This window comes from Bos grunniens, chromosome 14 (assembly GCF_055505025.1).
Source record: "Bos grunniens cultivar Pamir isolate PY7600 chromosome 14, Bosgru_T2T1.0, whole genome shotgun sequence".
Lineage (NCBI taxonomy): Eukaryota > Metazoa > Chordata > Mammalia > Artiodactyla > Bovidae > Bos > Bos grunniens.
In genome coordinates, this window is record NC_141178.1 from 44,838,079 (window position 1) to 44,854,861 (window position 16,783).

General features: G+C 40.3%; 1 protein-coding gene and 1 long non-coding RNA gene across 18 annotated transcripts in view; one reads left to right on the forward strand and one right to left on the reverse strand.

Moving 5' to 3' along the window:
• JPH1 (junctophilin 1) overlaps nucleotides 1–16,783 on the forward strand; it is a 106,494-nt gene that overhangs the window by 82,667 nt on the left and 7,044 nt on the right. The window contains exons 4-6 of one of the 5 annotated variants that reach the window (XM_086336433.1): nucleotides 135–772; nucleotides 7,286–7,381; nucleotides 7,557–9,826. In XM_086336433.1, the coding sequence (XP_086192559.1) occupies nucleotides 135–772; nucleotides 7,286–7,366 (719 nt within the window). In that variant the 3' untranslated portion in view covers nucleotides 7,367–7,381; nucleotides 7,557–9,826. Of the gene's footprint in view, nucleotides 1–134; nucleotides 773–7,285; nucleotides 9,827–16,783 lie in introns of those variants that run through there. The other 4 variants (XM_086336434.1, XM_086336431.1, XM_086336435.1 and 1 more) reach the window with 4 other exon arrangements.
• LOC147359341 (uncharacterized) overlaps nucleotides 1–16,783 on the reverse strand; it is a 176,888-nt gene that overhangs the window by 1,991 nt on the left and 158,114 nt on the right. For 12 of the 13 annotated variants that reach the window (XR_015140701.1, XR_015140711.1, XR_015140707.1 and 9 more), the window contains 3 exons: nucleotides 6,166–9,170; nucleotides 3,307–3,369; nucleotides 2,505–2,861 (listed from right to left, as the gene is read on the reverse strand). This is a non-coding gene — a long non-coding RNA (uncharacterized LOC147359341). The remainder of the gene's footprint in view (nucleotides 1–2,504; nucleotides 2,862–3,306; nucleotides 3,370–6,165; nucleotides 9,171–16,783) is intronic. The other variant, XR_015140708.1, reaches the window with a different exon arrangement.

Consider the following 16,783-nt stretch of genomic DNA (forward strand, 5'->3'; position numbering starts at 1 on the left):
TAAATATATTTTAGAGAAAAAGAGGAAAGGCTAAGTTGATTTAGCAAATATTTATATGTTTGTAGCCATGAGAGGAATAAGTCTTTATGCCTTATTTTTATCACCTCCCCTTCTGTTGTCCACTTTCTCCCCAGGCCCAGATTACATCAAACAGAGATTTCAGGAAGGTGTAGATGCTAAAGAAAATCCCGAAGACAAGGTCCCGGAAAAGCCCCCCACACCAAAGGAATCGCCTCACTTCTACCGCAAAGGCACCACACCCCCAGAGTCTCCTGAGCCAAGTCCCAGACAAGGCCGCTGTCCCTCCCCAAAGCCCGCAAGGAAGCAGAACCCCAGTTCAGGGGCGAGACTCAACCAGGACAGACGCAGCGCGGCTGAGGAGAAGGTGACAGCCGCCGTCAACAAGCCCTTGACCTCCAAGGCCCCCCCCAAGGAGGTGGGGGCGGTCGTGCCCTCCTCCAAGTACTCTGGCCGCCACCACATCCCCAACCCCAGTAACGGGGAGCTGCACTCTCAGTACCACGGCTACTACGTGAAACTGAACGCCCCCCAGCACCCTCCGGAGGACACAGAGGAGGAGGGGTCGAGCCAGTCTTCCTCGGCACTGGTGCACAAGCCGTCACCCAACAAGTGGAGTCCCCCTAAATCTGTGACAAAACCAGTTGCCAAAGAAAGCAAAGCTGAGCCAAAAGCTAAGAAGTCTGAACTTGCTATACCAAAGAACCCAGCGAGCAGCGATGCGCGCCCTGCTTTGGAAAAAGAAGCCAATTCAGTAAGTTGTACGAGATGTGGTTCCCTGTCCCTCTGCTCCTCTGGGTTCTTCTGGGTGACATCAGGGGAGATTGATGCCTTGATGACAATAAGGAGCCCAGGGCTGTGAAGGGTAGCATTTATTAGCACCAGTAGCCTAGCCACCAGGGGCTCTCCAGGCAGCATTCGCGACCTTCCTCAGGCTTCCTACAGGTGGGCTCACGTGACCACCTTGTCCCAGCTCCACTTTCACAAGCCTTTACCAGCACGTGGTGGTAAGCTTCATGGGAGCTGTCTTATTAGCTCCAGCTGTGGTAACAAAAAACTATACCTTGAACTGGGTGGTTTAAAAAGGAAACGCTTATTTCTCACAGTTCTGGAGGCTGAGTGGTCCCAAGATCAAGGCACCAGCAGATCTGAGGTCTGGTGAGAACCCACTGCGTGGTCCATGGACCACGGGCCACCTTCTCCCTGAGTCCTCACAGGGCTAAGAAAGAGGAAACTAATACTGTCAAAGGGCTCCAACCTCATGACCTGATCACCTCCCAAAGGTCCATCCTCCAGGGCTTAGGGCTTCATTGTGTGAATTTGGGGGCAGGGGACACAAACGGGCAGCCTGTAACAACAGCTGACTGCTGGGGCTGGGAAGGAATCATGGGCCTTGGCCCAGAGGCCGGCTGTCGTGCTCTAACCAGGAGAGTTCCACTGCTGTTTGCTACGTTCTTAACTTGCCTTTAGACTCCACCCCCACAACAGTCAGCATCTTTCGACAAAACATCTTTTCTGGCTACTATTGTGAATTATTCTCATAATTGTTTAGTTTGGATTTTATTTAATAGCCAGGCTTTTCAGAACTACTGCTTTCCCGTATAAGAAGTGAAAATTTTCAATTGGTTAAGAAAGTTACTTTGGTTTTCTAATTCCTCAGAGTATAAATCTTCCTAAAATTTCAGTTTTCTCGTAGATGCTGGTTTTATTATGAGTCTTTACCATTTTTATTATTCAACCAGAAAGCTCTCATTGATATTCAGTAAGATTTAAAAGTCTGTTAAATTGTTCACCTGGTCATATGGCTTTGGAAAAGATTGTAATTTAGGGAAAAAGCCACAGTTGACCCAGTATTGACTAGTAATTTCTGAGACATATTTGCATAAAGGCGTAGATTAATATTTTGGCCAATAGGAATATAACCATCAGTTTACTTTTGTCTGTCAGTCTGCTCATAGGGTTAACATTGAAATTCATTTTTCAACTAACTTTTACGTTTGAAATTTCTTGGGTTTATTTTGCTAATATCTATTAACATGGGTTCCCACCTTCTTTAAATTCTCACCTTTTTAATTATCTAAATATAAATTAATCAAATTAACATGATTAACTTTCCAAGAGTCAAGCTTTTATATAGATACGTGGTTTTCAAAACAGTAACTTTGAGACTCACTGTTTAGTAAGCATTTTTTTAACATTGATATATCAGTATCCTGATACTAAATATGTGTTAATGTTATCACTACTGAATTTGTTAAATGTGATAACTTCTCTTTTGGCTTTCAGCATTTATCCATAGGGTTAGTCAAGCTTCCCATATAAATTGGTATTAGTTTGCTTGATTTACAAGAGGAAAATTCAGACAATACAAGGCTATATCGTTTATACCTTTTGGGTACCCGTTAGTGGGGTTCAGTTGATTTTCAGAACTCCCTAAGGGAAAGTACATGCCCCAGTGTCCCTTAGGTGAGTTACCTAGTTCTTACCTGTAATAAACTGATTGGTATGTTTGGTGAATTGGCGCCTTCTTGTTTAGAAACAGCATCTGTTTCACGGATATGCAGAACATTCGGAGTCTAGGAGTCAGCCAAGCATCTTGCAGCTCTGCAGGCTGGTCTCTAGGGTTCCCTTGGACACCCCAGGATAGGAGGCGGCCAGCAGCTCTGTACCTCTGTTAGGAGCTGGAAGTCAGGGCTGAATTGGCGCCTGCTTGTGTATGGAGAAGGAAATGGCAGCCCACTCCAGTATTCTTGCTTGGAGCATCCCATGGACGGAGGAGCTTGGTGGGCTACAGTCCACGGGTCGCAAAGAGTCGGACACGACTTCACTTTCACTTTCGCTTTCTGAAGAGTTTTAACAATTTAACAAGAGATTTAACAATTAACCTTCCCTTCCTTGATAACAGAAAGCTGCCTTTCACACCCCTGATAACTATTTTCTTCACAAGGAGTTAGGATAGTGACAGAATCATCCTAAAGGTAGTCAGTGAATGACCTTTAAAACAAAAGAGCTCTACATAACAATTTTGAAATTAAGACTGTTTTAAGTTAGAAGTTTACAAATAACAACTTGGAAACTCATAGAAACATTCACACTAAAGCAGACATTAGAGGGGAAACCAGACTGAGTTCCTCTTTGTGAAACAGTGTGAGAGGTCCACTTTGAGTCAGAATCACCAAACAATTTGCAGAATTGTAGTCAGCCAACTTACTGAGAGTGTAGGCTACTAGCTAAGGGTGTGGCCTCTTATGCCAGACCATAGGTTCAAATCCCAGCTGTGTTACTTACCAGCTCTTTGACTTTTAGGCAAGTTTCTTAACCTGCTCTGTGACTTAGTTTCTTCATCTGTACCTATATCAAACATTGTGAAGATTAATATCAGTGGTTGTGAGTTGATACTTGTAAAGGTCTTAGTTCCTCGCATAGGGTAGGTATTCAGAAAGCACTATTATTAAGTTCACCTCAATACTAGTTGGAGCATAAACAGTTCATAAATATTTTCCAGTAGATTTTGATCCATCCTCAGGATCACCCTGGGTATTGATTCCTAGAAATAGAATCTTCAGGGACACAGGCTAACACTTGGGAGAAGGGAAGCCACAACAAGGATTACTTAACAACCTTCCTCCAGTCTGTGACTCCTGTGGGCAGTGGTTGCATGTGGACTCATGTCCCAGGAAAGTACATTCTATGTGATGCCAAGATTTTTGTTGGATTTTTGCAATATGGCAACTTGGGTAGAAGGCAGTAAGGAGATATCTTGAGAACCTTATGATCAAAGAGACTAGTGAGGGGTCTTCTAGTTAGGAGACTCAACTCCTGAGAACCCACACTTTTCTCTTAGCAGTTACACTGATCAGCTTCCAAGTTTAAGATTTACCCAACCTTTCTTCTGAATTGTTATAAAACCTAAGGCAGCCATGTCAAATCAGGTCTGAATCATACACACACACACACACACACACGAGTAAACACATATAATTAACTTTTGCTCTTTTCATGTTTTTGGAAAAGCTTGAAGTTTAGCAAATTGTACTAACTCTTCAGAAAATTCTTCATAATTTTAAATGAGTGATAGTCTCTGGAAGAAAAAAATTCTTGAGTTAGAATTTCTTTCCATAGTTTGACTTCCTGCACTTTAGTTTCTAACTGCCTGAAAGTTTCTTCTAATCAAGACTTGTACTCTGCCCTGCCCCAACAGCTTCTTGTATTACACCTGTCTCAGTCAGTCTTCAAAAGCAAGACTGACTTTTTCTTTTTGCTATTTTAAGCTACAACTGGCCACTGCAGTCATGTTTATGAGACTTCACCTTAAAGCTTTCCACTCTGTACCCAGCCCAGGTGTCTGATGAGCACAGAGGTCATGTGTTGATATCCACCTGTTAAACATAGCGTCCCAGAATTTTTTTTTTTTACCTGGCTGTTTGAGCCTTCTATTGCCAGTTTACTCTTATCTCTGAGTCATCTTTAAAAATAGCTTTATAAGTAGATCTATACTGGTAGGATAAATGTATGTGTATATTAGAATATATATGGGAGAAATACTTATTCAGTAAAAATTATGTCTGTATAAATATACACAAACCCAAAATACTAACCAATTCAAAAAGTTAGATAAATTCATGGAACCTTTTAAGGACTCATAGAGTGGGAGTGAAAGGTCCAGGAACACCTTTACTGAAGGTACTTTCTCTATCATTCTGCTTTCTCAGGGTCCCCTGTAAGTCACTGGACTTTGCATCATATTGGTTTGACGTTACTTTCCCTTGTCTTCTTTCATTATCACTCACTGTCTTGAAGAATTATGAAATGAAATCCACTAATCCAAAAGAGTTGAAAGAATCCCAGAATTCTTAACACATTCCTAAGAAAATCTAAACACATTCAGTGAGCAAAGTCTGTTCAGTATGTATATTAATAGCATTTCCGTCATCTCCGGCCTGACTAATAACGTTGAAAGATCATCAATTATTTTCTGAGTTCTAAGAGTTTCCCTACATTATTTATGTGTTCTAAGTTAGCCATAATTGAGGAGTTACATAGGTTAGTACTCTCCTATTAATTTAGAACACAACTATTCTAAAAGACGCATTGGTCATTATCTGATGTTTTTCTGATACTATAGGATACCGATGAAAATGCCATTTTAAAGAAGTTGATGGTAAATTATTTTTAAACTAAGGCCTGTGACTTTAATAGAGATGAAGAACATGTAGTTCTGAAGTGAACAAACCAAAGTTGTTTAATCTCAGTTCTAATTTATTCAAACTGGCTGAGTAACCTTGGGCAAGATACTTACCTTTTTGGATTACACTGTGAAGAATTATTTTCCTCCCCTTTACTTGGAGTTTAGGAACTAGGCTTTTTCTTCTAAGAATCCCTCCATAACACCCATTTTTATTCCTCCTCTCTGTCACCCTGATTTTATGAATCACCCTGTACTTCATTTAATACAGTGAATATATCTGTTCAGCCACCACATGTATAGGACTTGGAAAAGTGGAAGGTGGGTTCTCATTAAAGACTGGTTGTCTGGATGAACTGGACAGCCCTTATGTGTGGGTACACAGTGGTGAACAAGGAGGACCCCTGTGGGACTCAGTCTAGGGGAAAAGATGGCAGTTAACAAGAAAGGACAGTAGTGTGAAGTGTTAGGACACAGAAAGAGGAGGCACTCTGACCTCTACCAGGGAGGATGTGGCCTTATCCAGAAAGGAGGCCTCCATGAAGGACACGGGACTAAAGCCCTGGACCCCGTGAGATGAGCACTAACCAATGGCAGTTCCAGCCTCCCTTACTCACTCACCACCCCCAACAAATCACATCATTACAACATCTGAAGACTGACACAGTCTCACCGTAGGATAATCAACTATAGTACAACTGTTTGCTCGTCCGTAAAATGAGAATACAACTACCTACCCCACCTCCCTTATAAGGCAAGTTTTAGAGCACTTTTAATGCTATTTAAGAATTAGACACTATTTTAATAGTTAACACCAAGAATGCCTCTTTATAGTAAAGATAGCAAAACACAACCAGATCTAAACAGATGGGTCATACAACGGTTTTGTTTTGTATTTAAAAAAAAAGAAAGTAAATTTGGGGCACTTTAGACTGTGTGGTATTTATTATAGTGGTACTTACAAAATACGATTCTGTGATTTGTTAAAATATAACTTGGTTTCTGAAATGCTGTGGCTGTAAGCAGAGAAATTAAAAATTAGATCTTGCACAGTAATTTACGAAAGGGTTCAATTTTCCACTTGTAGTTTTTACCTTAAGGAAAGGATGGTATCCAAAAAGAAGACCAGGAAAAAGAAGAGTCAAAGAACCTCCTCCTGAGTTTTTCCTGAACTTTCCCGGAGCAGCCTCACCATCCTTCAGATTTCACTCTCCTGTTCCCAGCTGCCTTGATGAGGAAATGATTTCTTCCTAGTCCAAATTACACCCTACCTAACAAAAATACATCTCTAATTCCCATCAGTTTTAAACCCATTATGGTGAGCTGTGTCTCACCCAGACTGTTGCCTAGTGTTTTAAGGTATTTTAAAATACTGTTTAATCAGTATTAGATTCATTTTTGTATGAAAGTTCAGAGATGACTCCATCTAAATACAGCATAGCTATTTTTAGTTTATACCTTTTAGAACTGTTGTCATTATTCATGCTTTATTTACTGCAACTGTGTTGTTGTTGTTCACACACTAAGCTATGTCCAATTCTTTGCAACCCCTTTGGATGACAGCATGCCAGGCTTCCTTGTCCTTCACTGTCCATTGGAGTTTGCTCAGACTCATGTCCATTGATTTAGTGCTGCTATCTAACCATCTCATCCTCTCCCAGCCTCTTTTCCTCCTGCCCTCAATCTTTGCCAACATGAGGGCCTTTTCTAATGAGTCAGCTCTTCACATCAGGTGGCCAAAGTATTGAAACTTCAACATCAGTCCTTCCAATGAATATTCAGGGCTGATTTCCTTTAGGATTGACTGGTTTGATCTCCTTGCTGTCCAAGGGACTCTCAAGAGTCTTCTCCAGCACCACAGTTTGAAAGCATCAATTCTTAGGCACTCAGCCTTCTTTATGGTCCAACTCACACCTGTACATGACTACTAGGAAAACCGTAGCTTTGACCATATGGACCTGCAACTGTGTTGTGTCTTTTCAAGTATTTTTGGTAATTGGTTTTGTGAGCTAATTTAACTATTGCTATTAACTTGGGAAGGTGACACTTAGAATTTTCTGTTTTGTTCTGTTTGATTTCCAGGGCCCTAATTCAATCATGATCATCCTCGTCATGCTGTTGAATATCGGGTTGGCCATTCTTTTTGTTCACTTTCTAACTTGATTGGAATTAGGAAAGGTAAGAATAGCCTTAATTTCTATATAAAATCACAATCTGTCACATTCTTTTCCCCTATTCAGATTTACATTTTTTTAAACAACCGTGCATTGTCCTTCAATTTAATTTTGGCTGCGCCTGAATATGATTCAACATAGTTACTTAATGATATCACTGTTTTGACCCTTCGGTGAAGTCATGACAACTAGTGGTGTGAGCCCACGGTCCTCTGCAGTGGTGTCATCAGCCCTTTAAATGGCACACTCCAGGCAGACTCAGACACAGGGAAGGAGGCTTGGAATTAGGATGGGCTCACGAGAGAGAGAAAGATGGAAAATTCAACCGGAGGACCTGTCCAGTCCCCCTGGGAAGGCGTTGTGGCTATGGGGTCCTCTGGGAGCTGAAGCAGGCAACCATGTTGGAGAGCAAAACTTAATAATCATTCTTTCTTAACATCTGCTGAAGCAGCCCCATCCGGCGAAGTTCTTGGCATTGGCTACTCCATCTGTCCTAGCAGAGTGTGACTAAACTGGAGATGTATGGAGCTGCTTTTTTTTTTTTTTTGATGGAAGTCAACAGCTGCCTTACTATTTTACCATCTGACGTTGCTAGTAGGGAGCTGGGGAAACAAACGACCGCCCTAGGAATGCGGTCGGAGGACTGTGTTGCTGCGGCCATGGTTCCAACATTCACTCCTGTCTCAGTAGAGGAAGTAGGCAGCAGCATCACTCACCAGTCTTATGCCACGACCTGCTGCTTTCTCATCTCCTGGAACGTCCCGGGAGAGAAGGTTTTGTCGGCTTGTGCACGGTTCTGTTCATTTCTGCTGTTTACTTAAATCTGATGTGTGGTCACCTACAGCGTGCGGTCCTGGCCGGAGGAAGCACACGTGTCACATCTCGAGGAAAAGAAAACAACAGAATTCTAGAGAAAAGGTGTTTATTTTGATAGCAATACATCATTCATGTCATTTTTAGTCTTCCTAAACCTGTAAAAGGCTGTTTAAAATTTAGCGATTTGAAGGCATTATACCTAAGAAATCACTTAAACATTTTTAAAGCTACTGAGATGAATTTATTTATGCACTTCAGAGGTGCTAAATTTTAAAAGCTGAAAGACAACAGAATTCTAAGAAGTATAGTCAAAATGTTGCATGGGTTGCAGTAATCAGTGTTTAAAGGATTCAGTTTCATTGCTGACGTACTTTACCAACCAAATAAAATCTTGTCAGTGGCTATGTTAATTCCCATGAAAGTTAAGCAAGATGCTATTAATAACTGCTCTTCTCTTTTTTTTTTTCCCCAACTTACAAATTTTCGTTGAATACATTCAGGTAGAGCATAAAGCTTTGTTCAATCAGTGCTTCTCAATTTTATGCCTTTCGTGTTTTTCAAAGTCCTTTTGTAATTTTATTTCACACTTTAAAGGCGTAGACAATTTTCAAGTATCTGTCTTTTGCAGTCCTTTGTTAGTCTGACATAAACTGATTTTTTTTTGCTGTTTTATAATTTATTCTTTATTACTCAGAAGCATGCTTATTTAGAGAAACTATGTGGGCTTTATATAATTATTTAAAAAGAAAATCAGGGGAGGAAAGTTATCCATTCAATCTTGGTAAAACATTGAGGAGAGGGAGCTATTCCTAAGTATTTTCACGATCTGCATGGTTTAATCAGATTCTTCTTACCTTATTTGCTACCGTTTCAATACAGAAGAGAGAAGTCATATGTTAGCACAGATGGGAGTGAATGTCACCTGCAGGCTAGTGACCCAGTGGTGTTTTTTGCAGAAGTTCAGTATGTTGAAACTCCTGGGTGTGACCAATATGGAATAAAGAAGAAAGCAGAAAGAGAGCAAATGAAAATTACAACTTGTATATTTATTTTTTACATTTTCCTTTGACTTTTAAATCTAGGAAGTACGTTTTTACCCAAGAAACGTTTCAGTTCCTGTGTCGGTCTCCATACTCTCACTGCTCCTTCCTAACCCCATAGCTCTTGATGCTGGGAAAGCTGATTTTTTTTAAAAAAACAGAAATAAAATATTTAATCTTAAGTGTTTATTTCAAATGTGTAATGCTTTGGAAGTAATGGGTAACAGATAATAAAGGATATGTTTATAAAGTGAGCATGTTGGTTCCATTTATAAATATATGTATGATTTATAAGCTTTTTTAAAACAAAGCTCAAATTGTTGGTATTTTTCTAAAATGTGCACAGCTGTATTTTACATGAAAGGCTCTTTCTAATGGGTTGTTATACTGTACTCTACATTTTGGACAGCACATGAAGTCTGCCAATGTACTTAATAAAACATGACTTTGTTTATTTAAAGTTTCTTGCTGTGAAAAAGAACTCCCTACCTGCGAGTTCCGTTATTTATAATCCTTGAAACCAAAATGTATAATGTACAGTTTTCACAACTGTATCTGCTCTAATAAAAAAAAAAAAGTTGGTTATTAATAAAGTTGCAGGTGTGTTTCCTTTAAGAGTAAATTACTGTCTTGAGTTATGTGGAATTTTTTGATGGTGATGGTGTTGAAAGAAAGATCTGCTGAAAAATTAATAATAGAAATGGGGGGGTGGGCGCAGCAAAGTGCTCAAAGAATCCACCTGGCAGAAAGTCACAGTGCTGCACCATTTTTTTTTCTATGTTTCTTTCACCTTGGGCCTTTCAAGTAATTTTGCAAAATAAGATTCTTGGCTCTGCTCGTTGCCTCCATTGTGTATGTGCTCAGTCGTGTCCAACTCTTTGCAACCCTATGGACTGTAGCCCGCCAGGCTCCTCTGTCCATGGGATTTCCCAGGCAGGAATACTGGAATGGGTTGCCATTTCCTTCTCCAGGGGATCTTCCCAACTCAGGGATCGAACCCATGTCTCTTGCATCTCCTGCACTGGCAGGCGGATTCTATCAGCTAAGCCACCAGCCAGAGTCATTAACTGTATTAGTGCCTTATCCTAGGTTTTAAGTCCATTCCTGTTTTCAAGGAAAACATCAAGTTGAAGTAAATCTCCTGCACGGGCACTTTGCAGTTAGTTTTTTGTTGTGGGCCAGAGAAATCGATATATTACTCTAGCCCCTGCTGCTTAGGTACAAGCAGCATGAATAAATTTATACTTCAACAAACCTGCTGCAAATAGAACTTGCAGCCTATGAGGAATAATAAAAAGGGTTTCTCTAGAACAGCTTCCCAGGAAGCTGCCACAGCACCTTTAAATCCCAAATTGGTCACTCCTGTTGCGAGCTAAGGTATCAAAGATCCCCACAAACATAACGCGCAGAGTTATTGGCTCTAGGTATTAACAGATTTATCAACTCAGATGATTCCTCTCCTAGCAAATCCTCCAGGAACAGAACAGAGAACAAACTACTGTGAAGCAGTCAGGAGAAGCACAGGGTGCTAGAACAATTACCGACTCCAGATTCATGTCCAAACCACAGATTTCAGTGGCTGAAGCCAAAAGCTAGGGTGAAGACTGTGTGGTTGGGAAATCTGGAAAATATTCGATTTGCCCTTTTCATGCAATAACTATTTCAAGAGTCGTGAGCAGCTCACTGGGCTTCTGCTCACACGCACAGCCCCTACCCAGCCACCCCAGACTTTGGAAAAACGTGTAGACTCATGTCTTCAATATCACAAGCACTGTGGACGTGCATATCCGCCAGGAGAGTGTAACAATTCATCAGGCTATGTTTGATTATCCCAGGTTTACGAATTATCTGTGTCCAGCATGTCCTTCTTTCCCCAAATACTGGAGAAGTACTTAGGAGTCTCTCATAGGAGTCTGATATATGGGAGTAGAGACTAACATTCTCTCGATAGGGGTCTGATATATGGGAGTAAGAGAAAATATCAAAATGTATAGAATGCAGTGAATACTGATTAACAGTAGTATGAATGAAATTTTGGCTGTGATTGTGATTGATTGTGGATTCTTCACTAATCCGTGCTCCCTGTAAAATGGGCAGAACCATAGCACTGACCTCACAGGGTGGATCTGAGGAGGAAATGAACTTATTTACATTAAGTGCTTAGGATAGAATCTAGTGCAGAGAAACTGCTTTGGCCACGTTAGCTTTTACTAATGGGAGGAACTGGGAAAGAATTTAATTCGTGTGTCTCAAATTTTTAAAATACAGTAAGATCCCACTAAAGGCCTCTTTATAAAGGTTAATCATGCCGTAGGTCAGAGGTTGTTCTTCAGTGGTGATCTGTGAGTCTCCCTGTCTCTGAAAATCAAAGACCATACTTACAGACCTCCTTCTCTACACTGAAATGTGATTTTTGGTAGAGAATGTGACATTTGCTTTACAAAGAATTTCCTTATCTCATTAGTCTTTTAAGGTCCCTATGAAAGATTTCCTGCAGGTAGACTTGCCTAAGGTTATGTAGCCAAAAAGTTGTAAATATTTGTAACAGAGTCCCAGGTATGACTATGCTTTTTCATTTCAGTATATTGACTACCATTATTCCACACTGTCGTACTTTCCAGCCATGAAAAGGCAGACAATATGATGAAATTCAAGGTAACAGTGTGGGTTCCATGAGCCCATTTCCATAAGTTCCTGAGTTCTACTCAGTTTATGTAATTACAGAAGCCTATCACAAGTTCTGAATAATGCACTTAAAATCCTAAATGTTAAATGTATTTAAAAGTTACATATATTTATTTTTGAGCCTTAAAAATACTAAATATTATCTATTTACTTATACCATATTCTTGAATTGGGAGAATCAATATTGTGAAAAGACTCCACTACCCAAAGCAGTCTACAGATTGAATGCAATTCCTATCAAATTACCAATGGCATCCTTCATAAGAATTAGAACAAAAAATTTTACCATTTGTATGGAAACACAAAAAACCCCAAATAGCCAAAAGGATCTTGAGAAAGAAAAACTGAACTGGAGGAAATCGGGCACCCCAACTTCAAACTATACTACAAAGCTACAGTAATCAAGATAGTGTAACTGGCACAAAAACAAATATAGATCAATGGTACAGGATGGAAAGCCCAGAGATAAGCCCACGCACCTATGACAAAGGAGGCAAGAATATACAACGGAGAAAAGACAGCCTCTTCAATAAGTGATGCTGGGGAAACTGGAGAGCTACATGTAAAAGGATGAAATTAGAACACTACCTCACAGTATATGCAAAATACACTCAAAATGGATTAAAGACCTAAATGTAAGACTGGACACTATAAAACTCTTAGAGGAAAACATAGGAAAAACACTGACATAAACCACAGCAAGATCTTTTTCAACTCACCTCCTAGGGTGATGAGAATAAAAACATAAGTGGGATCTAATTAAAAGATTTTTCCACAGCAAAGAAAACCATAAACAAGATGAAAAGACAACCTTCAGAATAGGAGAAAATATTTGCAAACAAAGCAATGGACAAAGGATTAATCTCCAAAATATATAAACAGCTCATGCAGGTCAATATCAAAAAAACAACCCACTCAAGAAATAACAGGTAGAAGACCTAAATAGATATCTCTCGAGAGAAGACATACAAATGGCCAAGAGGCACATGAAAAGATGCTCAACATCCCTAATTATTAGAAAATTGCAAATCAAAACTACGAGGTGTCACCTCTTACCAGTCAGAATGACGATCATCAAAAAATGTACAAACAAATGCTGGAGAGGGTGTGGAGAAAAGGGAACCCTTATGCACTGTTGGTGGGAATGTAAATTGATATAGTCACTGTGGAAAACAGTATGCTATGCTATGCTAAGTCACTTTAGTCGTGTCTGACTCTGTGTGACCCCATAGACAGCAGCCCACCAGGCTCCCCTGTCCCTGGGATTCTCCAGGCAAGAACACTGGAGTGGGTTGTCATTTCCTTCTCCAATGCATGAAAGTGAAAAGTGAATGTGAAGTCGCTCAGTCGTGTCCAACTCTCAGCGACCCCATGGACTGCAGCCTTCCAGGCTCCTCCATCCATGGGATTTTTCAGGCAGGAGTACTGGAGTGGGGTGCCATTGCCTTCTCCGGGAAAACAGTATGGGAGTTCCTTAAAAAAACTAAAAATAGAACTACGACATAACCCAGAAATCCCATACATACCCTGAGAAAACCATAATTTAAAAGGACACATAGACCTCAATGTTCATTTGTAGCACTACTTAAAGCAGCCAGGATGTGGGAACAACATAAATGTTCAACAACAGGTGAATTGATAAAGAAGATGTGGGGTGTGTGTGTGTGAGAGAGAGAGTGTGTGTGTGTGCATGTGTGTGCGATGAAATATTACTCAACCATAAAAAGGAATGAAATAATGTCATTTATAGAGATGTGGATAGACCTAGAGTCTGTCATACAAAAGTCAGAAAGAGACATTAATGCATATATGTGGAATCTAGAAAATGGTGCACCTTTTTCCAGGGCAGGAATAGAGACGCAGATACAGAGAATGGACTTGTGGACACAGATGGGGCAAGGGGAGGATGGGACAAATTGGGAGACTGGGATTGACTACCCTGTGTAAAACATAGCTAGCACAGGGAGCTCAGTTCAGTGCTGTGTGATGATCCAGAGGGCTGAGGATGGGGGTTAGGAGAGAGATCTTAAGAGGGAGGGGATTCATGTATCTATATAGCTGATTCCCTTCACTGTACAGCAGAAACTAATACAACATTGTAAAGCAACTATACTCCCAACGTTTTAAAAAGTTCTGGAAAATGTACTTAAAATCCTAAATGTTAAATGTATGTAAAAGTTTCATAACTTTTAGTGAGGTATTTACATATTTATTTCTGAATCTTAAAAAATACTGAATAATAAACATTTAGCTCTTAAATACAAAGTTGCTTGGTATTTTGGAGTAAGAGGTACATTGTAAATGAAGTTTGTGTGGGCGTTTGTTTGAACTTGATCTCTAGGATTAACCCAGAAATTGCAAATAGAAGCCTAATACTTCCTTACTTGTACAGTTTGACTTTCTTCCATTGAAAGTGAAAGTGTTAGTCATTCAGTCATGTCCAACTCTGTGACCCCATGGACCACATTCCACCAAGCTCTTCTGTTCATGGGGTTCTCCGGGCAAGACTACTACTGGAGTAGGTAGCCATTCCCTTCTCCAGGGAATCTTCCTGACCCAGGGATCAAACCCAGGTCTCCTGCATTGCAGGCAGATTCTTTACCATCTGAGCCACCATGGCTTTGAATATTTCTAAGATCTTACCATTTTTTCCCCTAATAATCATGTCTATTTTTTTCCTTCACAAAAGGGGTAGCACTAACCAGAAAAGATCCTAGAAGATGGTATTTTAAAGTCTTCATTGCTTCACTCAAACTATTAATCTATACATGTTTGTGTTGACTTCCAAAGACTACCTCAGTAAATTATAAAGGAAGCACTCAAAACTATTAATATTTGCTCTTCTACTCCAAGCTCTCAGGAGTTTTCCTGCTGCCTGTGCGTTCAGTACACTGCCCAGTGTACTGGGAAACCCCAGCTCTCCTTTTCACCTCATGGCAGCAGAGTTTCCTATCCGTCTCCCCACACCAGGGCCAAGCTTAGACACACACAGTGCACCAGTGCGGTGTAACAAACAGCTCAGCCTAACTGAGGATGTGAAGTCAGAAGAAACTTATGAAGGCTTTACATCAGGCCCACCACTTTCTCAGATGTGGTTTTATGAAACCAGCCACACTCTTCCTTTTGACTCATCCTTATATTCTTTGGCTATGCCAGCACCAAACATCATATGTCCATTTGGGACCCTCAAGGATAGTTTTGGTGTCTGTAAAATGGGAACAATAAAATCTGCCTCATAGTGTTTTTCTACAAATCAAAGTAGGTGATTTCGGTCAGCTCCCTAGCACCTACTAGATTCAGTGTATGGTAGGTAATATTAATAGTCTCACCTTTGTTAGCAATTTGCACTTACTCCATTGATAAACTTCTTGGCCCAAGATGGAGCCCCTCCTGCCAGGAATACCAAGTCAGGAAACCAAAACCAGATACCTTCTGGTCCCTGCAAATGCTCCATTTGACAAGAAATGCAATATATACTCATCCCAGGACTTCCTTGGTTGGCTCAGTGGATAAGAATCTGCCTGCCAATGCAGGGGACACAGCTTTGATCCCTAGTTTGGGAAGATTCCACATGCCACAGAGCAACGAAGCCCATGTGCCACAACCATTGAGCCTGTGCTCTAGAGCCCAGGAGCCACACTACCCTTGTGCCACAACGACTGAAGCCCACTCTGCAATGAGAAGCCTGTGCATCGCAACTAGAGAGTAGCCTCCACTCCCTGCAACTAGAGAAAAGCCTGCACAGCAGCAAAGACCCAGCACAGCAAAAGATAAAAAATTAAAAATAAATATACACACTCAGTCCACCAACCATCAAGCCAGCCTGGGTCTTCTCACCCCAAACAAGGGTGACTCTGTGGCCCCAGCCAATTAGCTATTTTCTATTTTTCTGTTCCTGGTTCTTTATCTGACAAAAGATTCCTGCCTTCTGTCCCATTTTGCAATTCTCTAAAAAGGAAACTATCTACTTCGTCAAGTGTAAAATGAAGTTTGTTTCTATCCCTTAGATTGTTTTATTCTTAATGATCATTGATGTTTAACTGTGTTGAAATTCTTTGATCCTTAAGTATCAGGTCCTGACCTAAGGAATATATTTGGCATATAGAATCAGTTGTACTTTACACAATTAAATGAGTTCCTTCCCAAAAGCAAAGGGTACTCAAAAATCAAAGCTCCTAATGACCATCAGATGGTACAGTGATGAGTACTGACTCATTTCTCATAAGAAGCTTAGGAATATTTAATAACACGAAACACTCATTATATACAGTAGGTACAATTATTCATTAATGTCTGCTATTGTATAATGAAAAGGTACAATTAAGATGTATGAGAAACAAGCTGGAAAAAGGCTGGCCACGATGATTACACTGTTGGTTGTAGGACCAAGCTTCCTGCTGCATGTAGAGTGTGAAGATTTTCACTGATGCCCAGAAGTATGTTAATGTGCCTATTATGTTTAATCATTGTGGTTATGAACACAGGCAAATGGCTGTGCCTTTAAATTAAAATATATTTAATCAGAAATAATAGCATGGCAAAATACCAGGTTGCATCTCCCAGAGCTGAGTAGTTAGTGTAGCAACCATTAGTTTACAAGTTCTGTCATTAATATTTATAAGAAAAAGAACAGAAAAGAGGGCAAGAAGTTATCTGTTCCAGTTAAGTGATCATCCAAGTCCAGAGAGCTTATCTCAAATCCTGCATTAAGCTAAACCTGGGTGCTTTCCTCCAAAGGGTAACAGGAAACAGCGCTCCTGCTTGTAACATTTTATTCACTATTTTAAAGACAGTCTGACACTGGATGAAAGTCACCTTCTGGGACTTTAAATAGCTTTTATATTATTAAAACACACACACTATTT